The sequence below is a fragment of the Loa loa genome, assembly GCF_000183805.2.
Source record: "Loa loa unplaced genomic scaffold supercont3.27, whole genome shotgun sequence".
Lineage (NCBI taxonomy): Eukaryota > Metazoa > Nematoda > Chromadorea > Rhabditida > Onchocercidae > Loa > Loa loa.
In genome coordinates, this window is record NW_018108207.1 from 70,993 (window position 1) to 96,835 (window position 25,843).

Sequence of the window (25,843 nt, forward strand, 5' to 3'; positions counted from 1 at the left end):
TACTTATCGTTTAATTTTCTTTCTTCTGATGTATATTTTATTGATGTATGTAATACACATGAACACTTGATATATTTAATTATGAAACGAAGGAAAATGAATGAATATCAATCAGTAAAATCTACAACAGGAACTAAAAAACTTCGCAATTTCTGACAAAGGAAGAAATAATCAGCAATTTGTCCCACTTCTGTCTTGAAGGAAATGATTTCGACTGCAGAGATACTCCGCAACAGTCTCGATCAAGCCGAGGTTAAATTAAATATTATTTCTCATTTGACATTCCTACTTCAGAGAATTATTCTTCCTTTTTGAGCAACTTTATGCGAGTAATTACTAACATTTTTGAATTCAAAGTGAATTCTTGCACTTACGCGTCACAAATGATAATCGAGAGTTTGAAATTTGTTTATAACAATCGAGACTATCCGTCAAGTTTTTCTAAATTTTCCAGAACAAATGGAAATGCACTGATACACGTCGTTCCAAATGCGGAAAAGAGGGCCAGTAGCGCTATTATGTATTTACTGAAGCAGGAATGACGTGTATCAGTACATTTTCATTTGTTCTGGAAAATTTCAGAAAAATTTCCAGTCACCTTTTCAGTCTGCTCATAGTGAGTGCAGCTGCCTTCAGTATGATCTAAAATCTTGAAATTTATGAAAATATTATAGTAAAATTTCATATGGGATATAAAAATTACCATTGATCTTGCAATTTTGAATTTTAAATTTAAGCTTAGCAACTAACACAGATTCCATGTAATCGAAAGAAATACTGCAGCATCATAATTATGTCGAAATCGTTTGCATTTAAGAAAGATAATTGGAAAAACAAAGTTTATTCCTAGCTTATGCGGCTAATTCATTGAACGGAGACACAATTCAAGCGTAAAAAAAATTACTGCCATCTACAGTCAGTCTACTCCTTCCCTTAATCCGCCTTTCCTCTGGTATAAAAATTCGAAAAGCTTATCTCAAAAGTAATATTCAGTAGTGATGCAGTGGTATCTAAATAAATAACAACTTGTCGAACATTTCAAACCAACCATAACTAATCACTCTCAACGAAAGGTTAAAGTAGTCAAGAGTGTTTTGAACTCTGCCACACACTCATACTGACAATCAGGTAAACTATATCTCCTCATAATTAACTAACAACATAAACTGCACTTTATTAATAAAAAAGTAACGGTACCCTACTTGCTTATTTACCGGCGTAAGAAACACTAAAATGCAGTTTTTACAATGATTGGAGAGGAAGGAATCAAAAATTGTTTGGAAATGAACTGATAGGCATATGTATGCATGCGACTGTGTCGGGGTTACACGGATGGTTATACATTGATGCTTTTATTGGATCTCAATCGGACCATCATTTTCTGCAATCCCCTTTCCATTCATGAATTTCCTCTTTCCAGTAACGTTGCCACTTCAATTTACTCATTCAGCTCTCCTACTGCTTAATCCCAGAATATTATTTCACATTTGTGATGAGTTAAAATGCTAAACATGTCATCAGTAATTCCGTACCTTTTTTGGAACGGATTAAAATACTGAAATTTCTTGAACTCAAGAGTATCTTCTCTTAATTCCCTTTCTTCGAGCTCATCTAGACAATATCTACAAACTCTGTCTGTATTCTTACACTGACAGATATCGTTATTACCTCCCCATTTTTCAAAAATATTACCGCTGTGAATAAATTGAAGCTGTCAAAAACACATTTTTAGCTACTTTACCTTTCCATGGAACAAACTGTACAAAAATCTCTGACAATTCACCGGTTTTCTTCGATCAAAAGTACGACAACAGGACATTCTGCAATCGCAATACTTTTCGCCGTGGATAACGAGAAGCAGGTTGAGAAGGTAGGTTTTGAGAAGTATTACAAACTACAAACTCTTTTAAATTAAGATACAACATCAACTGGAAAGCCTCAAATGAGGAATGTAGACAGAAATGATAAGGGAACTAACAAATCAGAGAAAGGCTTACGAAAAAGTTGTCTAAATATATTTCAATCAACTCATTACGCAATAAATGCGAAGTATAATTTCACCTTCACTTTCACTCATTTCCACTTCTTGAAGTGAAAACAGTGATGATAATTACTAACAAAACAGAATAGAATACCGTACGCTTTCTGCCAAAAAATTCAAAGCTCTACTTTTCAAGTCTACATTGCCTTCATGAAAAAAATTCCTCCCCGAATTTTTAATTGATTAGTAGTATTGTTTCTCTCTACACAATCCGCAATCCATTCTGAGATGCTGGTCAAGCATAGGAAGCACAGGAAGCATCACAACGCACCGAGACTTAACAACTAATGCAAATGGAAATAGGAAGTGATAAGACAATTCTAATAACAAAGTTACCAGACAGAAGTACGTCAAAAAATTTATTGTCTATTATTTTCATTGCCTTCAGTCACTACCTGCAGTCTTTTACGATGGAATAACCCCCTCAGATCTTAATTACAGCTCATCGGACAATCTCGCCAAAAATTTCTGTTGTTGCGGCAAAGTTTGTGCAGTGCCTTGAGTGCGTTGATATTCCATCAGATTTTCTTCCGAATGCTCCGTTAGGACGGAGAGCTTTCCAGACTGGGTATCTTCGTTGATCATTCTAGCTTCTTCCACTAAATTGTCAAATTTATTTCGAGTATCCCGAAAGTTTTAATCTCTCCAGTTTTCCATTCTCTAAGGTCACTTTCACAAGGTAATTACCGATTTCCTTCGCAGATTCATCATGCCTACAACGATGAGTGGCCGGAATGAGGCATGAAACCAGACCAGACATTAGTATAATCACACCAGCAAAATAAAATGATGCATCATACGAAGCGAACATATCATAAACAATCCCTGCAATTCATAAAATTTAACACTCAGTTCCAACAAAACCTCAACAGTTCAAGTTACTGATAATTTACCTGCTAAAGGTGTTCCTAATAATGATGCTATACCCCTGCTCACAACCAACAGACCGAAAGAGTTTGTTAATCGATCCAAACCTAATTCGTCCACCAACACGATTGATGTAAGGGAAATATATGCAGCTAAAACATATAACTGCATTCAAACAATAAGGTTCAAATTTTTTTAACTGCATGCTTCGAAAATATTGGATTTTGAAACGTTCAAGACGCGCCTACTAAATACATTGAAAACAGTTGGTCATTTTTTCGGATTACAATAAAAAATTAATTGGACGTTCTCTTGAGTATAGGGAAATTTAGCACAAAAATGATCTTTTAATAGCGAAATACTGCTACCACTAAATTTATTAGTTTAACGGAACTAACAGATTATGAATCCAAATAAAATGGAGTAAACCATAAGACCCCCATAACTAGGGAACAGTGGGCATAAACAGGTAAGCACACCACATCCAAGCAATGCAAAATTGCTAATTGTTAGTGCTGACAGCCAGCCACGATCCGCTAACCAACCGAATGCTATTCGGCCTGCAATTAGTCTATTTTAATTCTGTTGCATGATAATATTAAAACGAGTGCAAAAGTCATCTACATTCATTTAGTAAATAAAGGCTCCACCCAAAACACAATATATATGATGTCGAATGACCAATCGAGCTTGTTACGATGAAATAAATCGAGATGTTTCAATTCACTGAAGCTTAATTCAAAGGAATGAACAACGGCTGCAATATTTTTTTTAAGGGCCCAAAAAATACTCATTATTTATGTGGTTTTGTTTCTTTTTATACTTCATAAATAAACGAGAAAATTTAGTAAAAGCAGAAATTCTAAAACTAGTGTTCAAAATACAGAAAAACGCTAAGATTCGAAAGTATTTGAATGGAAAAGTACTGGTACAACAATGAAAAAAAAATAAAAAAGAAACGAACCAATGGTATTGGTAATGCCGATTACCGATAAAAGTAACGAACCACTGGCTTTGGTATGTCCTTTTGCAACGGCCATATCAATAAGAAACATAAAAGGCACGTAAAACCCAAGCATTCCACATAAATTTGATATGCAAAGTAAGAACATGGCTGGTTCCTTCAGCAACGAAATATCAATCATTTCACTCAAAACATTACGAATTCTTACTGGAATCCATTTACACCTCCTAAAAATCAGATACGCTAAAGCACTACTTACTCAGCTGTAAAATATCAATCATTTCACTTTGAAAATTCAGCAGCTCAGTCTCCCAGATTCCTTCAACTTTAGAAAGTATCTCCATAAATCCGAAATATCTGTTCCTGTCCATGTTGTTAGATCCATCTGATTATATTTTACACAGATTTCATATGACTATATTTTATACCCATCACTTGAGTGAACACATCCTTAAAGATTGTTGCATCAATAACTTACTGAGCATATTTAACTTTGATACTTAAGAAATAGCGATCATCACGTGACCAAAAATAAAATAGTTTCAGGTCTTACTACTTATTTTACATTTAAACACACAGTTTTATATACGTTAATGCATTGTTATTTCAACTTTCTCGTAAGTAATGTGACAAGATATTTTGTAAAAGAAAGTTGGATTAGCAAGACAATGCTGACTGAATTGCATCTTTTCAGCGCAATTACCTCTAACCTGTCAGCATAGTAATCGACAAGTTCGTTCAATCGCTTGTCTTGCTCCCCAGTAGTTCCATGATTATTGCCTAATTTATTGGGCGCGTCGCTAATTTCTTTCACTTGCGACATACCGGCCACTGCTTGAACAACGAGTGATGCAGAGATCGAGGTTTGTGATTCTCTGTATGACTGGTAATTACTACCTATAAAAAGAGGATTTGGCTTTGTATGAATTAGGATTGATTTATAGCGCATGATCATACAAATTTCAACACACTTGAAAGCAGATGAAATTAAGTTTGAGATACGATAAACACAATACCCTCAGATTTAAATTCAGGCAGATTTCGGATTGAACCGGAATAAAATATATCGCGTCGGTTTAATGGTTTGTTGAGTTCTTTGGGATTAACGCTGCTCTGAAAATAATTCACAAGTTCCTAGGAACATGAAACAGTATTTTTTTTAAATGTGAAATTCAAAAAAAAAGTGTCAACTAACCGCAACAGACATTAGTGACTCGGCACCTTTCATTTGCGATGACTGTGACAAAAGGCTTGTCGAGTGTGCGAAACTACGTACTGATATTCTGTTTGACATATTGGATAAATTGCCATGATTTGTTTTTAGATCAGTTACCGATGCCGTCTTGCTATTCATACTATAAGTATACAATCCATAACAACATTAAAACTGTATAATACTGACCCATAGTAGCGTGCGAAACCATTATGTTATGATACACTTCAGCTGTTAGCTTACCTTTCAAGCATTTCCAAAAGATGAGACGAATTACTTCTTTACTAAAGATTCTTTCAGCTTTACTAATGTTTTAATTCTAAAAATTTTTGTGTGTAACGTATTTTAAAATGTCAATGTACTGCAACCATTAATTTTGCGGAAAATTCGTACACTAGAAAGAATTATCCCTGATGTGACAAGTATCGACACAAATTCGTTCACTAAAACTTGCATTAGCATTGTCTAAACAGAACAATTCAGCATTGAATAAGAGAAAAAGTCTTGTTTTGAATCTTTTATATATCCCAATGCGTTCATTTAGATAAACGGTCAGTCTTTCTCCCGCTTTTTTTCTCGCCATTGCACTTTTTCTCACCTTTCATGTTCCAAGAATTTTGTTTCCGGAATTGTTCTTGTTCTCGTTGACAGCCCCTCATTTGAATCAATATGTGTACCACGATTTTTATCAGTTATAGTTTCAGCAACCAGTGTCAAAGGGGTCGTCTCGTCAAATTCATGTATTTCACTTTCACTAGGTGTATTACGTACTCCTATGAACTCTTGCAGTTTATTCTCGTCTTCCGCACTATCTATAAACATTTCGTGAGTGGAAGAAGTCGACTCAAAGTGATAACGAGCATTATCAACAATCATTACAGCAAAGTTTCAGAAAAAGCTTTAAACAGAATCAAGCTCTTGCTTTTATTGAAATGACGATTACCCAATCACAAGTATGCAAAATGACTAGTCTAACCTTTACTCTCTTCCCCACTTGATTTCCATTCTTTCCCTTTTGATTTCAGAAGCTACAATGAATTAATATGAAGAGAGTTATCCAAACAAAGTTTCCACTCTACTTCATCCTTATTTGAATGAATAAATTAAAGTATATATAAATACAAACCAATTCTTCTACATCAGCTTTCGCAATCTCCTTTTCTTTTTTAATCGCAGGTGCTTGAAGCGGTCTGTACAGCAACCCATAAATGGTGCTCGAAAAACTTAAAGCAGCAAGCGAACAGACAGCAATCTTCCACCCAAATTCTAGAATTTTCCACTTCAATTATATTTCATGATCTACAAAAAAGTACTCCGATAACCATTCTTCTGGATCATAAAACCATTATCATTTATGGAATCCCAATTTCACTAAAATCCCCCCTCCAGTGTATTAAGTCCCCAAAAGGTAATTATCTAATTGTACTATTATGGATATCTCTTCGTTTATAAGCATTAAAACATACTATTGATGAGTACAATGCACAGAGGCGGAAGCACAAATGTCCCAACACCAGAACCAGCAACAGCAAGACCAGTTGCGATCGAACGTTTCTTTTCAAAATAGTAACCAACAGTAACGATTGAAGGAAGGTAAATGAGCCCAAAACCAGCCCCTATAAATAACGCATACATATATCATTATTACTCCTATCATTTTTAAATGTGTTCCATTTCATTGGCTAACAACACCGATCGCGTTAACAACACACGCGATTGGCTAACATGCGTTTCCGCACAATACGAAATTGCTTCATTTCTTTTATTAGTATAAAGACAAATTCAATGAATTACCACCAAGAAATCCATAAAAAATCATGAACATGTAGATATTCGAACAAAAGATCGAAGCTAAAAACGATAAACTGGCCACAAATGAACCAATTATGACGACCATTCGAGCGCCATATTTATTCACGAGTCCACCAACAACTGGTCCTTGAATTAATTTTGATACTACCTTTGCATTCTTTCAATGAAAATTTTACATTCTCTGAAAAATTTTCTACTTAAATATTGCGTTAAAACAAACCAATCAGCAAATAACAACCAATCAGCAGAGAACCAATCAGCGAAACCAAAGCTTTCGATGCATTGAAATAGTCTTGGTAAATACTCATGAAGGCTCCAAAAGAATTAGCGATACCATCAACCACAAAGTTTGACATGAATGCAGCAAATACAATCACCCATCCATAACCACCATCCGGTGGTATCGGCAACACATCGTTCAAGTTCCCTTCCTCCGAACTACCTTTATCACCTCCAACGTGAGAAAAACATTGCTGTTACGAATTACTTGGAGTTCACCACTTTGAATTTTATTCTTTTACAGCACAGCAAATGCGTACCTAACTGTACCGTACGTCTGACTGACCACAATAAATTTTTTTTTATGATTTTTAAAAGAGGAGTTAAATGTTTTGGAAATGCGAATTCACAATTCAAACATCAATACCATATGTGCACTAGTTAATAATGCGGAGTGGTGACCGACGTAGCACAACTGTCTCTATATGATTCACCTCTGCGCTTAATTTTTCGACCACTGAGTTCACATATGTAGTAATTGAAGAGATCAATATGTATAGCTGTTTTTTTTTTTTTGTTTTCATCCGCATTAAGTAAAAACGGCATATAAGAATACAACTCTAATGCTAAAAAAAGACACAAACATACTGTAACAATCCCGAGCGTTTTCATGATTGTGTTTACCACCCATATTTTCGTCATTATACGCTTCTGTATCATCCGGATTTGCTAAAAGCCAAGGCTTAATTATGCATCGATGACTTTATCATCTTACTGACCAAAAATTATTTTTGCTGTTTTTCCAGGCGACATTTTGGCTATTCACTTTTCATTAATGGAAATGAAGGATGATATAAACGAAATATTAACAATAGGTGTTTGAAATATGTTCAACATGCGGAAGCATCTCAATAAGAACATCGCATCGAAATTCTAAACGAACTCGATGACATCAGAAAATATACCGTGCCCATTTCTTTTCGAATTATCTTCAGCAGGCAATAATTTACTGGATGACTGATTGCTATTAACAGTAGGTGGAAGATCTCTACCAGCGTCACCCTGCAAACCAGAATGAATCACAGTTACAAACTGTACTGACTTCACAAGACCGAAATAATCTTTTCTGCAAATGTATATTATTAGTTTAAATCCAGCAATTATCTATTATGAAAGCAATTCCTCAACAAACCTGGGTTCCTTCAGTAAGCCAAGCATCACTTACTGGTTTAGTACTCTCCATAGCAGTCATACTTGTCATTTTTCTGAAATGTAGATATTAGATCCACCCCCTTCAAAATGTCATCATAGAGCGCAAAAAAGGCATTGAGCCTATATCTTTTAATGAGCCTACATTGACAAAAAATCCGACTGTATTTCGGTGAGGGAACAAATTATCATAACACCTGACTCACGCAAAGGGATTTATCGAGAAATAACACTGACGAAACTAAAAAATCTAAATGCTAATTTCAAGGAAGCAAAGGAAAATAAATCTTTGATCTTCAAATATTAATCTGCCTAATAGGTATCAAATTAACACAGTTTTTAATCTTCTCACTAGTGCCTTGAAAATTATGATAAAGGTCAGGAATGAAAAAGTGATGTAACAAACAATTCAAACTTTGAAGCCAAATTTCCTTCTACCAATAAAGTAATCATTTCTGTAACTTCGAGGCCTACAGATTTTAAATGATTAAATCGTTATTCTCACAAAGATTACAATATACCTCAGCAAACCACCGTTCTTTCCCGTTGAGCTTCAAAAACGTTAGCAGATTTTCAGTAGTTAATTATGAAACATGCTTAATCAAAGAACCTTTGGATTACGAAAAAAGCGACACCAGGAGGGAAGAACTAGTGCTAAAAGCCATGAAAATAACAGAGTGGTAGGGATAAGAAACGCACAAACATTTATATGATCATATTCAAAACCTATGATAACCGGAAAGTTGGAAAAAAAGGTAAATTGTGAAGAGAGATAAATGAAGCTTCGAACTGATTTGATGATGATAATGGTTTCAATCCAAGCCTGAATTACACAGGTATCATCAATACCATCTGTGAGACCATAACAGTCGACATGTTAATAAAGTACTAAATTATTTTCTTGCATTCTCAAATCGGAATCTTATAATGAAAAGCAATTCATACTTCACACCAAATGATTCAGAAAATCAGAAGCTCTTTCACGTTCTTCGAAGAAGTACCAGATGTACCAGATGCTATTTCCGTTTTTCGTCCTGATAAAAATTTTCAAGTGATTTCAAAGTAAACCACTTTTTTGTTTGCTGCAGCGGCTACAAAAAGTTTCGAAATCAAGATTTACCGTGAATCAAACATACTAGCAGACCAAATCTACAATATACTTTTAATTTCCCTAAGCAATTTTCTCAGTATTTAAGAGGACTACAAATTTCATTATCAAAAGAAAAGAAAAAGTTGTACCAGTTCGCTCGTGAAAAGATAAACTTCACCTCCATTTTACCAGGGTTAAATGTTTCGGATAAGTGTAACTTGTAATGGGGGATAAGTGTAACTTGTAATGGGCTTAAGTTGACGAGAAGTGATTTTTAGGATGAATGGTAAATAGTAGAATAAAAATTTAAACATTAAAAGAGTTTAGGATCATACGCCTTCTAAATATCACTGAACTAATATTTCTTATATATTTGAGATGAAATATTAACAACAGTTGGAAAAACGGATGGAAACAATTGAAGTATGGAAGCACACGGAGAAAAGGAGAACGTTACATGATGTGAAGCAGAAACATCATTACAGAGATGAAACCTTATAAGTTGTTCTGTACGTTCATGTTCAAATGATTTATGTCCTTGAATAAAGTTCCGAGCAGTCTATCAGTCGTTTTGGTATAAAGAGATCGAAATAGTCAGGAAATGCAAACTAATAAAAATTTTAAATCTTTGCTTTAATGTAAAGATTGTTTGCTGAATATATGGGTGTTAGTGCGAGCCAATAATTCCTTGAATGCAATTAATCAAAGAACAAAGATTCTTCTCTGAAAACAAACGAGAATTCCAAACCACTGATTCTATTCGTCACACAACATTATCAAAACGGCCTAAAATATCCCTTAAATTACCTGCGCGCAATAAACATGGAATATTTTTAACGCTTCAAAAGAATATAAAGATTGAAAAAATGTCCGCAGATTGTAAAGTAGAATGTTTTGCAAATGTCTTAACTAATAAAAAGATGGCATCAAGGACAAGGCGCCATAAATGTACAAAAACCATTATTTACTCTCTTGAAACATCAAGCCGCTTCGTTCATCACTTAGACATAAGGAGGTCGTCCAAAGGCGATGATCACCTTAGTGATCATCTTATCACTAAAAGAGTATAACCTGTTGCACTAAGACAAGGAGGAAAGCAAAAAGCGAGGGAGTAGTTCGGAAGGGTGAGATGAAATTATATAGATATGGATATACAGTATAATAAAATTTCGAAAAGCTCTCAATTCCAATATTTTCAACTTTTAGTGAAAATTTTGAGAAAATTTTACAATTATTCATATTCATTAATGTAGTCAGGGTTAACCTTATTCTCGAGTAGTGCTTGGAGAGTGGAAGAAATGCGATTCCATTTTAAAACGAATGTAACTCGAATTCAAGTGGTCGGGACAATTAAATAATAGATGATATAGAAGTGAGCAACTCACATTCTTGAAAATGATGCCCTTTGCTAATGAAAACATAAAGAACTGATGGGAAACTAGAAATGCTAGAAAAATGGAAGTGAATAAGGGAAGTTGAAGCAACGGAGAGTTCAGAGGAAAATTAAAGCACAAAATTGCAAAGATTACTGATGCAAACCACTCTACATATTAAACGGTCACACATACTCATGTAACATCTCTGTTTGCCTGCAGCGTTACATCCATTCCTCTGTTGGTTCTGGATTATTAATTTTGATATGATCAATTTTTCAGCCAGAAACAATATGTAAATATGAATTAATCATACTGAAATCCTTTCTTTTTTATTTTTTAAATATAATCAAAAATACTGTATAGTGGAGAGAAATACTCGAAGGCCAGATTTTACGTACTCTCCTAAATCCTAAATATAACAAGTAAAGGCTTAGTTTTTTTGGTATTATAAAAAAAGAAACATTATCAACATTTGACTAACTCCATATCACACGTTCTATTAATCATTCCACTGCGTTATAAGCCTTATTCTACACTTGACATGTTCCATGTTTTCGGACTTTCGTCATTCAAAAAAACATCCCACCACTAAATGCAGAATCCGATAAATTATTTTACGACCTATCTTTGGACGATAAGGGTGATAAGTGGATAACGAAATGATGGTTCACTAGTTACAATTTAGATCTACACTAAAGGAAAGGAATGGACAACACAGACCATTGGCGTTACGAAATATCTTGGAGAGAACGAAATGTTGTGGTTTTAAATTTCATAGAGAATGAAGAAAAAAAAACCTAATAATCTGATAATCTGAATCATGAGCTATGAAAATCATTATCTTTGGAATAGTAACCATGACAAGGTAAGGAACAAAAAAAAGAAAAAACAGCAATGATCTATGAGACAGAGAGAGAACGTAGCAGCTTGAGCCAACTCTGATTTCCTTCAACTGATTTTGACAAATCGTTGATTAAAGATATTTGAGCTGAAAGTGAAATTTTTGCAGTATAGTGATATCATTCTATACAACATTTTATCAATATGACTTAGTAAAAAACATCGATATATGTCACGTGCTTGCATTCATGACTTAATCACAGCCAATCTCGTTTCATACTATTTCTCACCTTTAGTTGATATCTGTGTCATGCAAATTAAAAAATCATTTCTGACGTGGCTACAAAGGATATGCATAACTGTGAGAAAATAATACGACTACGACAGAATACGCCCAATTACAGAAGCATTTCCCGACACAAAAGACAAGAAGGATGTAGTCCAAATATAGCACTGCATTTGAAATCCCGATCTTCACATCGTAGCAACACCATATCCATGAATCATATGTTTCTCAAAACTTAACGACTCAATCGAACGAACATGCGTAGCAAAGTGGTTCTGGCTCATACAAAATCAACACTGCACTAACCAGTGATCATTGGAATTAAGTACAACTATTCGAAAGACGGTACTCAGAAATGAACTTTATAAGGAATTACTGATAATAAATGTACTAAGAGATAAGACATTGCAGCGGAAAACAGAAGGATCAAAAATCTAAAATGGTTTATAGCATGTGATTTACTCATCCATTTATCTCTTAGACAGCACAACTTCAGCATCGTGTAAAGAAAGCAATCACAGGCGAAAAGATAGATTCAAACAATGCCTTAAGTCCTTCTCTTATCTTGAATCATTGCTCAAAATTAATTAGGATGAAAAGGGGGATGGGAATTGTCACCCTGACGCATATCGATTAGAGCAGAAAGATGAAAAGTCAAAATGTCTCGTGCTTGGTGGCTGAAATGGAAATATATCAGAAGGTTGACGTGCACTACTTGATAAATGAGCACAAGATAGTAGGGATGAAAACGACTAAAGAGTGAAGTTTATAATGGAACAACGCTGCTCTTAACATACCCAACATCCAAGAACGATCGCACACAAATGCACACGTCTAGACTTCCAAGAAGAGCGGGACATAGTGAGACAGATGGCTGCAGCACAGGACACGAACAAAGCCATCAATCCTTGAGCATGCATCGAATACACGATTAATGAGAACTGAAACTAGGTAGCCTTTGTTTGCACGCACAGCATTTATTGAACAGAACTTCAATACATTGATTTATTTGCCTTAGGTGAACATTCAGCAACATTTACTAATGTTTAGCTTTGAAATAGCGATGAAAAAAAAGTGCTGGAATGGACAGTTCTTGACAAAATGCAGAACTGGCAGAAATCAGCGAAGAGTAACGTAATCAGTCAAAACCTACAATCTGTTCTTTGAATGTGGGTAATGAAAAAGAAATTTCAAAATATGATAAAATGAAGATGAAGAAGAAAACGAACTAGTGGCAATCTAGAGTTTTAGAATACCAGAATCCGTACCCACTCAAGTTCTCAACTAATGTGTCCATGTCTATTCAATGCACATCATTTTAACATTCAATTTATGGAAACAACGAGAAAGAAAGGATATGAGGGACTGCTGAATGATTAAAAAGCTCTCTAGAGCTACAAATTCCCTTCACACTTAACATTCAACAGCCCTACTTCTACTTATTTATTCTAGTAAACTTGTTTTTAAAGTTCGCGACACTAGTAACATGATCAGTTATGGGCAATGACCTCGTAAGGATAGTTTTGCTCAGAATAACATCCTTTCTCGTTTTACAACCAGACTATAAGTGCTACGAGGAACATTACGGCTGAAATCAGTGAATCCAAATATTACATTAATGAAACATCTATCATCTTGCTGTTCCAGCTTAGCACATGTTCGCAATTTTTTATATGCCGTGTGAGAATAAAGAAATCAACCAAGTATATAGGTGTGAACTAAGGATCACGATCAGCAAACTATCCTATCCATGTCCTGCTGACAAGATTTCTCCCTTTTTCATGAGAATAATGTTACTCACTTCAGCAACTTTGGTGCGAACAAATACCATAGCAGGTTCGCTATAGCTCCAAGTAGACTATCAATAAGATGGCTTTCAGTATTTCTTAAACTTATTAAAATAACATCTCCAACAGTTTACTGAAATTCTCGCTTAAAGGTTTGAAAGAGCTGTTTTAGAATGAGACAAAAAAAAGTGGAATTTAAGATAATTAGGTAAAATGAAAATTTCTTAGTGAGGGTGAAGAAGGGAGAAGACACGACAGAGGAACAAATAGAAAGAAATGAGGTCTTAAAAAATAATTAATCTAACCAGGAAAAATTATAAACGAGATAACAGATGACATGTGGATAAGATTTCTCTGATTTTGTAGTTGTTATTCAGGTGAAATAAATACAGTGAGTAAAAGAGAAGAATAGGAGAGGAGGTATCCCAATACACTCCTTTTCTTTATTCCCTGGGTTAATTCATTCCCGCAAATAACGCATATCTGAAAACTTGAAAGACTTTAGCCGAACCTTTCCTGAAAAACTGATCAATGCTACCCATCATGACTACCCACAATAGTTTTCAAATTTATGAAAAACCGATCATATCTTCCACTGGTATTTTGACTCAAGTGACTGTTTACTCATTACTCTAGTATAATGGAAAGTAAACCACTGTGTAAATAAAATGCGAAATGAGAAATAATAGGACCAGCTCCGCGCACACTGTGCCTCACCTAAAAAATCAAAAATCCACTGCACAGGCTGGAAGGATATACTCACATTTGTAACGTTTGGAACTAGCGTGGGTAGAGCTCTTTCCAAATCTTCTTGTACGTGTTTAAATGCTGGTAAAGATATTCATCGAAAGGTAACTTCATGTAGTAGTTAAGAGTTTAAATCTGTAAAGATATTAACGTAACTGAAGACATACCCATCACAAATCTTTGCAATTCCTCTCCATGTTTTATCTCTCTTTTTGGTTTTACTTATCAGTTTGAACAGTTCACTGATCACTGTAAAGTTCCCTCAACTACCGCTGTTGCAACGCTTAGCAAACTTGATGGACTCTGATTTTTTCCTTTGTACTGCAATCAGTAAGTTGTTCCCAAATTTTAAAATTTAATTTCAGGACTTTTTCTGTAGAGAAATGTAATTATGGAAACTGTAATTATTAAAAATGATATGAGACAAACCGTCATGCCAAACCGTTAGTTTGGAATTGCGAAATGAGATGTTCGACTACACCTGAATCTTCACAATAGCAACTTTTCATCCCATGCCTCTCAGCGGTCGTCCTACAGACAGCACTCAGTGATCTTTTTTTTGTTCCACTTGCCATGACGTCTATTTCACATCATTTGTAGTAATTACAGTTTCCCCACACCAGATACTTCGGATGTTTCGGACGAAATCGACCCTCTACTCTCTGCTTATCGCTTGTGTCCAGTAAGAGCTCGCGACATTATAAAGTAACAGTTCTTACGTCACTACGTTTCGTTACTTTTATATTCGCGACGGAGACTAACCGTAAATTACTTTTCGGTTCGAATGTACAAATTGCTGAAATATTCTTCCAAGCGTGCTTTGTCATATTGCACGAGGTTGGAAAATAAATTGCAGGAACTTTAGACATTACTTAAGGAAGGTAACCTAGATGTTCCACGTACACAATGACCGTCAGTTTATTGTTGCGTGTTACTTTACCTTTATTTAGTGTGATTTTTTTTTGCAGAATTCTCCACACTTTGTTTTGAACCATTATCGTGCAAACCTCACCAAATGTACGTGTTCCTAAATGCAGTCACTGAGAGTCTGAAGAGCTTTGTGGCAATTCTTAGGACGATATCATTTAGCCTTACCCCAACCTAATTTTCGCTTACTTGTCGAGCGTAAGCTCCACTCTCATAATCTGAGATTCGCATTGTTATTCCGTTTACAGCTTAGGAAATTTACATGTGTATAAAAGAAATAAATATGACGCCAGTTCAAGGGTTGCTGGAATTACTTCTTGCTTGTTATGGTTCTCCGTGGAAACATCCTTAGAATTTCCTTTTCACACCTATGTAACAGTGCAGCAGTGGTATGCAATCAAAACGCTGTCATCTTCGATTTTGAGATGGACTTTTTCTAAAAACATCAGTTATATTCTCATAAGATCGAGTAATGCGGCGAACGATCGCTTCATTGATTATTGGAACACTGGTTTTATTCTTCGCCATCTTTTTTCGCACATCTTTGGCGCACGATGATGAGGTTGCATTTGTTGAAGATGACGTGGAAGAAATGGAGGTTTGTTTGAATATTTTTCTTTGTTGATTTCATGTAATTAGATATAAGCAGTATAGATCGTCCTGTAGATAGTATGTGATTGTCCACTTCCGTTTACAACGACACTTCATCTAGTTCTTGCTATGTAACTTGCTATGTAATAGTTCTTGCTATGTAACACAAACGAGATTTGATAAAACTTTGGCTTGCTCAAATTCCATTACAGTTGCCACCGAAGACTTCTGTGGAATGTTGCGCTGCTGGTAGCACTAGCTTCATCAATAAGCACTATTTTTTGGTAAGAATTTCCACTATCGATCACAAGATATGATACATAGCCAAAGACATATTGAAGTTATTGAATGAATTTCTTCAAACTAAAACGTCATATCGATCAGGCAAGTACAATAGATGGCAAGATTACGGCAATGGATATCGAAAAAAATGGTGAGGTGGTGTGGATAGTGGATGCCGATGAAGTACCATTGTTGTCAAGTTCACTTAATCAACAAAAAGTAATATTGTAATATAGCAGTCCACATATTTTTAAAATGTGTAACGTAACGCATTATGAAAGCTTCTCTGCTCAAAAAACATCTCTTTTTTTGCAAATTTTGATCGGTGGCCTCATTTTATTCCAAATGTGCTTAGTACTTTCTACACAAAACTTGGCTCTGTAATGTTACTTCCTCTTCATTTTTGTCGTGAACATAACTTTTCTTAGCTGTATTTCTACTAGTATTGTTTGGATGCACATGCACATTCTTTGGCCGTATTTCGAGTGTTGCAGTTAGTAACCGATAATTTTCCATACATGTTGTTGCCATCGCTTGACGGTTCGCTATATATGTTCAACGTGAAAAGTAGTTCGCTGAGTCTAATCCCTTTGAGTGCTAATGCGCGGATAATGATTGGGAATGATGAAATCGCTGGTGGGACATTTGTAACATCTACTGGAATTGATCCTCTTACTGGCAAGGTATTTCATGCTGATGGCGTATTAAACGAGACCTGAATTTACGTTGTTTGTTGCTATATTGATAAATTAATGCTCATAATTTTTGAGATGCGATATCGATGCACAGCAGGAAAATGCATGCAGTACGAAACCACAACCAACGACTCTTTGCTTTATACCCTTATAATGCGGAAAAATACACAAGTTGCTCGAGCTGCTGATCCTATTACTGGAACAGAGAAGTATATACATAGCTGTCGATTGGATGGCTTGGTTGAAGAATTCCTCAAAGCTGTAACTTAGTATACATTAATTTCAGGTGGAATTTGTCAGTCAGTGAATATGACATTAGCCTGGTTTCATCAGATCATTCACTTCATTTTGAACAGGCTAGTATACCTGCTCATATTCATTTTCTGCTGGAACCTCCGAGTGGTAGTGTTTCAGCAGTTGATAACTGCGGAAATTTGAAGTGGGAAAAGCGACTGTCAAGCCCAGTAGCTAAGGCTTGGCAATTGTCTCGCGGCAGAATTTTCGAGGTTGGTGCCATCCATATTTTTTTAATATTGGCGGATACACTGATCATTATGTGTAACTATGGTTTCAATTATTAAATGATACTCTTCTCAAACAAGGGTTTCAAATAGTTCAAAGAGTAAAATTTTTAAGAAATAATTGTTTACAAAACATCTACCGTTAACATTGGTTAAAACTTGTTTCTTTTTTTTCAGATATCATTGTTTTCTCCTGAAACTATAAGTGCATTAAGTGATTTTACTGGAAATGGTTATCAGTTTATCTCCAAATATGAAGCTCCGTTTTATTTCGGTAAATCTTCAGATCGAGATTAGGTTTTTGGGATTTGTTTCTCATCAGGGATTGTAATTACTGCCTGATTAAGAATGTTAAAATTAGGCTTCACATTTAATCCTTGACCATTAATCCTTGACTAAAATTAGGCTTCACATTTAATCCTTTGACTAATGTTGCAAATTGCAAGACGTTGAAACTTTCTCTTTTGGCCGAAAACAGTGAGTAAGAGATTTCGCAAAAGTGCCACTACTTCTAAAAAGTGCGGGAATCATTTATAAATATTTTTAAACTACTTATAGGGACAGTTATTTTTATTCATAGGAAAGTTGTACATTTATCTGATTCAATAGTACAGAAACTTTTTCGTTTTTTGCGCATCAGTTTAACTTTTTTTAAAGGAAGCTTGGATGCATTTCAGCAACTGATGAGATAATTTTTCAGGAACAGTCAATTCAGAACCATATATTATACTTTCGGAGTTTATGCGAGAAGAACTACGACGTACTTTTGCAGATATGCAAACGAAGTATCATCCCCAAATACCACGCTCATTTTATTACACAAAAACACCATTTCTGGACGATCTGAAAATTGGTAAGTTTGTTAAAAGTGCGACTGTAGTTCGCTTCAGTCCCTTAATTCATGTTATTAACTGCAGTAGAAAATGACGGTTTTGTCAGGTGATTTGATACGGCGATCGTATAGAACAACTGGAAGTGTAATTGAGACTAATCAAATAAACAATGCGCGAGATTTAGCGCCCTCGAAATCATTAACATGTAACACGTATGATGCAGTCACCATTGCTGGCAGCAAAAAGCTTAAGGAAAACAATGAAGCGGAAGGTTAGTCTCAAGAAATAAATAGATTCATAAACGTTTATCTATTGTAAAGATCAGTCTCTCCAAAGTCAGTCCGTGTTCAATCTGTCTTTCTTGGTCTTTGTATAGTTTGCACTGTTTGTTCTCATTTATGCCTCTTAAGAAGTTTCCCTTGTATCTGTCCTTAAGTTATATTTTTACGATATCTCACGAAGGTATTGCTTAGGTGATCATGGTTGGTACATATACAGACCACTTCGGAAGCTGTGCCGGAAAAGCAACCCTTTTCGAGAAATAGATCAGAAGAAGCAAAGAAGTTCTTACAACTACCTCTGCAGGCGAAAGAATGTATTGGAAGGGCTGAAACGGATCGCACATGAACCAGTTTCAGGATGGTGGTAAGGAAATGTTATTGCTCTAGATGTGCACCTTCTCTGCTCTTTGTTTTAATCATAGTTCAAAAAAAAGTCAACAGAATCTGAATAAGAGTATAATGTTGCATTACTGATGGTTGCTCTATGTGACATTATCGTTAGGTTTTATGACTTCTGGTGATAGATATTTCAGGAAAATCGTTGCACTTTTTTTGTCCTTAATTGCAAGTTCATTTGGTGCTATTATTATATTCTATTGGCAACAGATTCGGCATCTTAAATTATTTGTTTTGTTATATGGTCTTGGGAAGAAATCTCACACTCATTCGAATATTTCACTTCCGGTTCGTTTTCTGCTCAGGAAAGTTGTAATTGATATCGTTTTAGGAACTGGTGTACATCTCATTTCAATTACGATGTCCTGTGGTTAAAACTTAAACCAAACTATTTTCAAAAAAGTATTAGGGCTCTTAGTGAACGAAAGTGTGGATTAGGTCATTTCAAAAAGTGGAGCTTGTTCAGATAAGTGTCTGTAACGTGATATGAACGAAATTAAATTTTTAAAAGCATTTTAGTTTTTGAGCGACATTTGATGGAGTGTTGATATTTCATGAAATAACATATAGTGTGGTCGTGGAAATTGAATTTCTTGTTAGAGATGCAGTTACTTGCATTGCATAAACCTCGGGTATCGCCATGTATAGTGGTTGTTACATTCATAATGTTTTGAAAAACTCGATGGTTACAGAAAGGAAATTCGGATATGTTGATTGTCAGAGTTATTTATTAAAATCACTTTAAAACACTAAGTTGAAATATTAATTGCTATCACAATTCCTATTCGCTTTAGAAAACAAAATATCCTATTGTGGGCGCATCTTTTGGCACTATGCTGGTTAATCGAAAAACAAGCACAATAGCTTCTCAGCCTGCGCAAGAGTTGTTTTCATCGAAGTAGGCATTGTTTAGCATATTTATTAAGATGTACAGATTAGCAATTCGTGTTAACAATCATTAAAAATAGAACCCATATCTATCAAGTTTGGAAATTATAGTTATGCAATTTGTTATGTTCTTTTTATACTGAATTTCCACGCAGTTACATATACTGTTTGGTATAATCGCACAAGAAAAAGAAATTTAGAGAATGTAAGGATTAATTAATATTAAAGCGATGTGCCGTTCTTATGTGCTCATAATCGTTTCTATTATTCTTTTTGTGATTTTGACATTTCATTATAATAATAGCATATTCAGATTTCTCGAAGATTTTGTGCCCGAAAAATGGCTTGGACGTGGTGGTTATGGTGTTGTTTTCAACTGTCGCAATCGATTGGATGATCGGAGCTATGCTGTTAAACGAATCGCAGTTAGCAACACGTGTGTTTATCATTATTATTGTTAATAAGGAAACACTTTAATAAGATGGACATTGTGGTGATATAATTCCGTGATCGTTGTTACAGAACGGAGGAGGCTTATAAGTGTCAGATAAACACCATCTGACAAAATTGAGTTATGCGCTTAACTACGTCCGGTATGCGTTCATGTTACTAGGGGCGTACTATTCTTAAATTTTCTTGTCAGCAAGCTACATGGATGTTGCATATTGATGTAATATCAGCTTGTTCTGTATATTTTTCATTGCTGATAAGTTACTGGTTTCTTTATATTATTGGTGCCACCTTTTATTTGTTTAATCTTGTTTTCAAAACTGTTCAAGACATCAGTATTGTTTAATTTTTTTCTGATCGAGTAATTAAGAACTGCCGCAATTGATCATGTAAAACGAGAAGCGCGCGCAATGGCACGTCTTGACCATCCAGGTATAATCCGTTATTTTCACACTTGGATGGAAAAACCTCCTTCTGGTTGGCAGCAAGCGAAAGATAAAGAAATCCTTCGAAATATGTACGTTTTCCAACTTTTCAAATCTTTTTTTCCTTTTTTTCCACAGTTAAGGCATGTGTTCCTTGAATTCATAGACTTTAAACAAAAAGATTTATAAATCATATTTCTTATTTCGATACTTCTTTTCACGACATTTTGTTACCGTAATGTATATTTTCAGTTGCTCTAATGGGGATTCCGGAAGCAAATCCATAATGCAAACATTGGAAAGTGAACAGAGTATAACCCAATCAAAAAATCTTGCTGCTAAAGCATGTGTTATTTGCATTCACAAACTTTAAGAAAAAAAAGATTTATAGATCATACTTCTTATCTAAATACTTTTACTGATAAAACACATATATGGGACAATGATAATAACGCTTAATGTGAGCAGTGGTGATACGTTCGTGTAAATGTAATTTGAGTTATTCAGGATTCATCAGTTAGTGAAGAACTGTTACATGGATTAAATTTAAATATGCCTATCAACGAAGAAGGTATTGTCGTAAGTGATTACGCCGATAATCTTTCGTGGATGCGTGATGATAATGACTGTAAATTGAGAGCAGCAACGGAATTGACGTCATCGTCTCTCGACAATGACAACGAGTCTATTGGGCATAGAATCACTGCCGTAACTAGTAATTTTATTCCTTTCAAAAATTTTTCGTGTAGACCTTTTTGTTTATTCATATATCTGTACCTTTTTGGCACTGTACTGTGTGTTATTGTATCAAAGGTCCAACAAACTTAAGTTTTTGTTCATTTTATCTGCAATTGGAAACTTCTGTATCTTACTCATAGACCGATTGGTATTTATGTCATTTACTTTATAGATTTTATGCGAGTACTGATAATAGATTTATGCAGATGTACTGTGATTTTAGCAGTGTAGGTTTTTCAGCTGGAAGTGTTGATTCAGCAGGCATAATGTTTGCTCATTATGGGAACTCTCTGCGCAGCATTGAAGAAATCGCAGAAAAAGATTTACGAAGCAGCACATCACTGGATCCTCTCCAACCTCCTGTTGTTTTGGTTACAAGCATCCGTGATTTACAAAATTGTAAAAACATCAAAGACTATGTCTACCTTTACATACAGATGGAGGTTATTTTTACTTTTCCATTATAAGATTTTGTATATTATTTTACAGTTGAAGTAGTTGAAGTCAATTACATTAAAAATTAAAATACATGGTTGAAATAACGCTTACTGAAGAACAAAAGTGATGAAATTAATCGTCTTTAGTTGTGTCAAGAGTTAACACTGCACAGTTGGTTGTTAGCAAATAATAAGGATGAAGATCGTGAAATAACTCGAATGCGCAAATGGCTTGCGGAATTGGTCTGTGCCATTGATTACATTCACAGCCAGGGTCTAATTCATAGGGATCTGAAGGTTGGTAATTTGAATGCTCTCACTTTGAACAGTTTTTTTTTTCTTTTCCTTTTTCTTACTTTAGCGTATAAGAGAATGGGTGGAAATAGCACAGGTCATCTTCGTTTGTGTCGGTTACCACCTAACATACGCTTCATATTGTAGCCTCAAAATATATTTTTTTCTGCGGATAATTATTTGAAAATTGGTGACCTTGGTCTTGTGACAAATTATGTTAATGAAGAAAGGACCGACTGCAAACAAAATGCCATAACAAATGTTTCTCATACAAGTCATGTTGGTACCCGTTTGTATATGAGCCCAGAACAGGTAATTTTCGCATTTAAACACTTTTTTTTGGTTCTGTTCTTTACCTAGCACCATGTTGATGTTTTCAAGATCGCATTGTTAGATATACTTCAATGTCTTGGTTGCAGCTGAAAGGCAAACCGTATAATGAAAAAGTTGATGTGTTTTCACTTGGACTTATTTTTGTTGAGCTCATTGTACCTTGTACAACTACTATGGAACGTATTAGTATCTTGTCTGGTTTGCAAAATGGCATTGTGCCCAAATGCTTGGATTATCTTTCATCTAAAGAGGTAAAGAATGGGCCAGTTTTTAAACTTTGGCGTTTTCCAAAGTTTTACTAAAATTCAAACCTTTCTGAAGACGTTATATCCGTCTATAGCGTCTCTGTTACCTTTTCTCAGAATAACAGGATTTGACTTTACTCTTAGAAGAATATACTTCTTTCCAAAAGCTTGAAAACGCTCTTTTCGATGCAGGTTCTCCTAACTCGTTTTTCATGAAGTTGTTACAAGTACTTTTCGCTGATTGAGAAATCTTGTGGGGCTTTTTTTGCTCACAAATTGAGCTCAGGTGTAATAGAATATTTTTATGATTCTAGAGAAAATTCGTCGCTTGGCTGACAGTCGTCGATCCTGAGCTTCGTCCATCCGCGCGTCAGTTAGCCGAATGTGATTACCTGCACGATGAAGTACATATGTTAGGCACTTCACATTTTCGCGAATATACTATCTCAGGAGGTCGTTAAATTTATTTGGAAGTACATGGAAGTATGGGAGAGTGATATAAATGCGTTTGCCGATAGCTGGCATCAAATTGGATGTAAATGGCAATAAATTTTTCGGAACATTAAGCTTCCTTCTGCAGAGAACATATCTGGTATGCAGCTGTGATTTGATTTTATGTTTACATGCTAATCGATATTATGTTTTCAGTTCGAATGCATCAGTCTTTATCTTGGGTTTAACCTTGTCAGTAAATATTTATGAGGTGATTAAAATTTTTGGCTCCAATGTTAGACAACGTTAGACACGTAATTGGGCATAGAGAGCTTGTTGCTGCGTTCAACAAGCATTTAACAAGCTTCAAGTAATTGATTCTTCTGCAATAATTTCTATCAGTGATTTTCAATTTTGCTATTCCACACTTCATAGTACATTTGTTTTCAATACATTTGTTTCTAGAAAAATTGTTCATCTGACCTTTCTCACCTTTCTCGTCACGTGCTTAAGGTTTGATTAAAACCAGTAGAAGCTTTCAGTTATTTTTTATGGAATGCTGAGTTACCAACGCATATAAGAGGTGGAAGCAAACCTACGTTCACAAGCACATTAAAGCTCCCATGCATTATTTTTTCACGTTGTCATATCCCTATTTTCCATGACCATCCTTTTTACTTTTTTGGTGATAACCTTGTGCGCGACAGCGAAGGCATCATCGGTATGACCCTAACTTCAATATTTATTCTTGAACTAGACACAGTGCCTTTTCCGAGTATTTCTGACATGACGTACTGCTTGAAAATTCATCCGATATGGAAACTTTAAAACTATAATATTTGTGGTTTAAAGGAGTGTAGAAAATTTTGTTATATTTGTTGCATCCTTCTGCCCATCACTCTATGTCCGAGTCATTATTGTTTTTAACAAATTGCATTATTAAAAATGCTTCTTTATGTGCTTATGATAGCACGAATGCTGCCGTGTCAGTCAGTTTTCTTTCAGTTGTAAACAATCTAAAATGAAGGAAGGTTAGTTGATATTTTCACAGCAATAATTTGGATTCCAAGGTATACGGTATGCCATCCGTGACCGAAAGTTCTCGGTGGAACAAGCAAATATCAGGGACAAGGATGTATTTAATTTCCCGCGACGATACATGCCCACAGGCGAATGGTCTTCCTAAAAGTTCAGCTACCTTTGAAGATCTGTTTTAAAAACAGAAAAAAAAGGATGAGATGGCAGGGTCTAGAATAGCAGTATGATCTGAAATAGCGTGCAGCTACCTTACCCGTAGAACACCATTCAATTGATCACGAGACAGCATAAGTTTGCTTGCCAGAAGAGAGTGACCACTTGTCCGATTATTTGCCGCAAATCACTGTTTGAGAAGCCTGAACGTGTATAATGATTCAATAGCGGCTTTGTGAATGGACGTCAACAATATGGAATACCCAGTAAAGTGATAATTCTGCATCAAGTAACTTTTATTTAAATAGAAATATATGGTACAAAGTGAGCTATCCGCGTTGCAGTGTTAAATGCGCTTGCTGTATGCTCGCAATGAGTAGCAACCATCCCGAGTTACATTCTTTTACTGAAAAAAATGAACAGTATGAAGACATTTTTGGCTGTTGAAGTGTCAGGATTCAATGTTGGACCACGCAGAAGCAGTAGATGGGGTAAAAGTAAATATAGGGTGTTCATGAAGTAGACATCACGACATCAACATTCAGCAACATTAATGCATCGATAATAATCCTTCAATATTGTATTCTTCTAGATCAGTTCTATTTCCTGTTGACCAGAAGCAGAAGTACAAGCTGTGTCACACGTCGTACTTTTTAAGAGCACAAATGCGATTAAATGATTCTGGAAGTGCAAAGCGGAATTGCTTGAAATACTGCTATTACTCTCAACATAGTTATGCAACTTCGCGAAATAGTAGAGTGGGATAGGGTTGAATACCATTACGCAGGGTATTAAAAAGAACAACAAAAGAAAGCGAAGGAAGAAGTACCATCCCTATCGCCGCCGACTACTACTGCTACTGCTGATGCTGCTCCTCCTGCGAACAGTGCGAATAGTGTAGAAGAGGGCCGACTAACGCATTTCTACTGCTAGCAGACGACGCATTGATCGATTAGTTCTATCGTGTTATGGGTCACCTGCAAATCGATCTCCCCAACATCCATCCAGTTGAACAGAATAAAAAAACTATAGATATGTATGTGCTCACTGATTGGTGCTGAAGTTGTTTCACAGCATACACACAAATACACACATACACATACATACACATACACGAGTGCATACACATACACACATACACACACATTCCACGCTATGCACTACATACACATCTACACATACATGCTTTCAAAATACCTCCACATACATTCCTTCCGTACATAACGTACATAAAGGCAAACGCATACAAATGTGCATAATGTGCATGTCCTTGGTCAATCCAACTACTTTTTCCTTTTTTCTTTACTATTTTACCAGTTTAAATATACGTCGAAATAATATGTGAATGCAGCTTAGGTATATGTTAACATTTGTCCATCCCACCTGTATGGGTTCAGCTCAGAAGTGACTGACATTTGATGGATGTTCTTGGA

General features: G+C 35.4%; 3 protein-coding genes across 3 annotated transcripts; 2 read left to right on the forward strand and 1 right to left on the reverse strand.

Annotated features, from left to right (window-relative positions):
- Nucleotides 1–2,204: 2,204 nt before the first annotated feature.
- LOAG_02432 (hypothetical protein) lies at nucleotides 2,205–8,387 on the reverse strand. Its single transcript, XM_003137970.2, has 17 exons — nucleotides 8,309–8,387; nucleotides 8,082–8,178; nucleotides 7,765–7,845; nucleotides 7,118–7,348; nucleotides 6,880–7,023; nucleotides 6,552–6,701; nucleotides 6,212–6,351; nucleotides 6,062–6,113; nucleotides 5,684–5,897; nucleotides 5,068–5,227; nucleotides 4,889–4,985; nucleotides 4,583–4,769; nucleotides 3,873–4,099; nucleotides 3,307–3,468; nucleotides 2,935–3,060; nucleotides 2,729–2,866; nucleotides 2,205–2,640 (listed from the first exon to the last, which is right to left on the reverse strand). The coding sequence occupies exons 1-17, from the start codon at nucleotides 8,375–8,377 to the stop codon at nucleotides 2,477–2,479; spliced, it is 2,439 nt and encodes an 812-aa protein (XP_003138018.1). The 5' UTR covers nucleotides 8,378–8,387; the 3' UTR covers nucleotides 2,205–2,476.
- Nucleotides 8,388–15,667: 7,280 nt separating this feature from the next.
- On the forward strand, nucleotides 15,668–23,724 carry LOAG_02433 (PEK/PEK protein kinase). Its single transcript, XM_020446010.1, has 21 exons — nucleotides 15,668–15,976; nucleotides 16,182–16,253; nucleotides 16,354–16,470; nucleotides 16,746–16,934; nucleotides 17,022–17,155; nucleotides 17,233–17,452; nucleotides 17,645–17,741; nucleotides 18,168–18,320; nucleotides 18,407–18,571; nucleotides 18,774–18,945; nucleotides 19,115–19,265; nucleotides 19,772–19,875; nucleotides 20,179–20,301; nucleotides 20,686–20,832; nucleotides 20,993–21,083; nucleotides 21,248–21,455; nucleotides 21,719–21,921; nucleotides 22,063–22,212; nucleotides 22,357–22,521; nucleotides 22,629–22,793; nucleotides 23,102–23,724. Exons 1-21 carry the CDS (start codon nucleotides 15,851–15,853, stop codon nucleotides 23,246–23,248), a joined length of 3,099 nt encoding a protein of 1,032 aa, XP_020303597.1. The 5' UTR covers nucleotides 15,668–15,850; the 3' UTR covers nucleotides 23,249–23,724.
- Nucleotides 23,725–24,825: 1,101 nt separating this feature from the next.
- Nucleotides 24,826–25,343, forward strand: LOAG_02434 (hypothetical protein; the record flags this gene model as incomplete). The annotated part of the gene is made up of 2 exons (XM_003137972.1): nucleotides 24,826–24,907; nucleotides 25,210–25,343. The coding sequence occupies 2 exons, from the start codon at nucleotides 24,826–24,828 to the stop codon at nucleotides 25,341–25,343; spliced, it is 216 nt and encodes a 71-aa protein (XP_003138020.1).
- Between the last annotated feature and the right edge of the window lie 500 nt (nucleotides 25,344–25,843).

What these genes read in the sequence shown, in the direction of transcription:
- LOAG_02432 (XM_003137970.2), bottom strand. Translation starts at nt 8,377, where the DNA reads ATGACAAGTATGACTGCTATGGAGAGTACTAAACCAGTAAGTGATGCT. An exon ending in AGTCACTAATGTCTGTTGCG is followed by an intron (nt 4,986 to 5,067) that starts GTTAGTTGACAC and finishes AATTATTTTCAG; the next exon opens with AGCAGCGTTAATCCCAAAGA. An exon ending in TGAATCTGCGAAGGAAATCG is followed by an intron (nt 2,641 to 2,728) that starts GTAATTACCTTG and finishes TTGACAATTTAG; the next exon opens with TGGAAGAAGCTAGAATGATC.
- LOAG_02433 (XM_020446010.1), top strand. Translation starts at nt 15,851, where the DNA reads ATGCGGCGAACGATCGCTTCATTGATTATTGGAACACTGGTTTTATTC. An exon ending in TCAATAAGCACTATTTTTTG is followed by an intron (nt 16,254 to 16,353) that starts GTAAGAATTTCC and finishes CATATCGATCAG; the next exon opens with GCAAGTACAATAGATGGCAA. An exon ending in ATTCGAATATTTCACTTCCG is followed by an intron (nt 19,266 to 19,771) that starts GTTCGTTTTCTG and finishes TATTCGCTTTAG; the next exon opens with AAAACAAAATATCCTATTGT.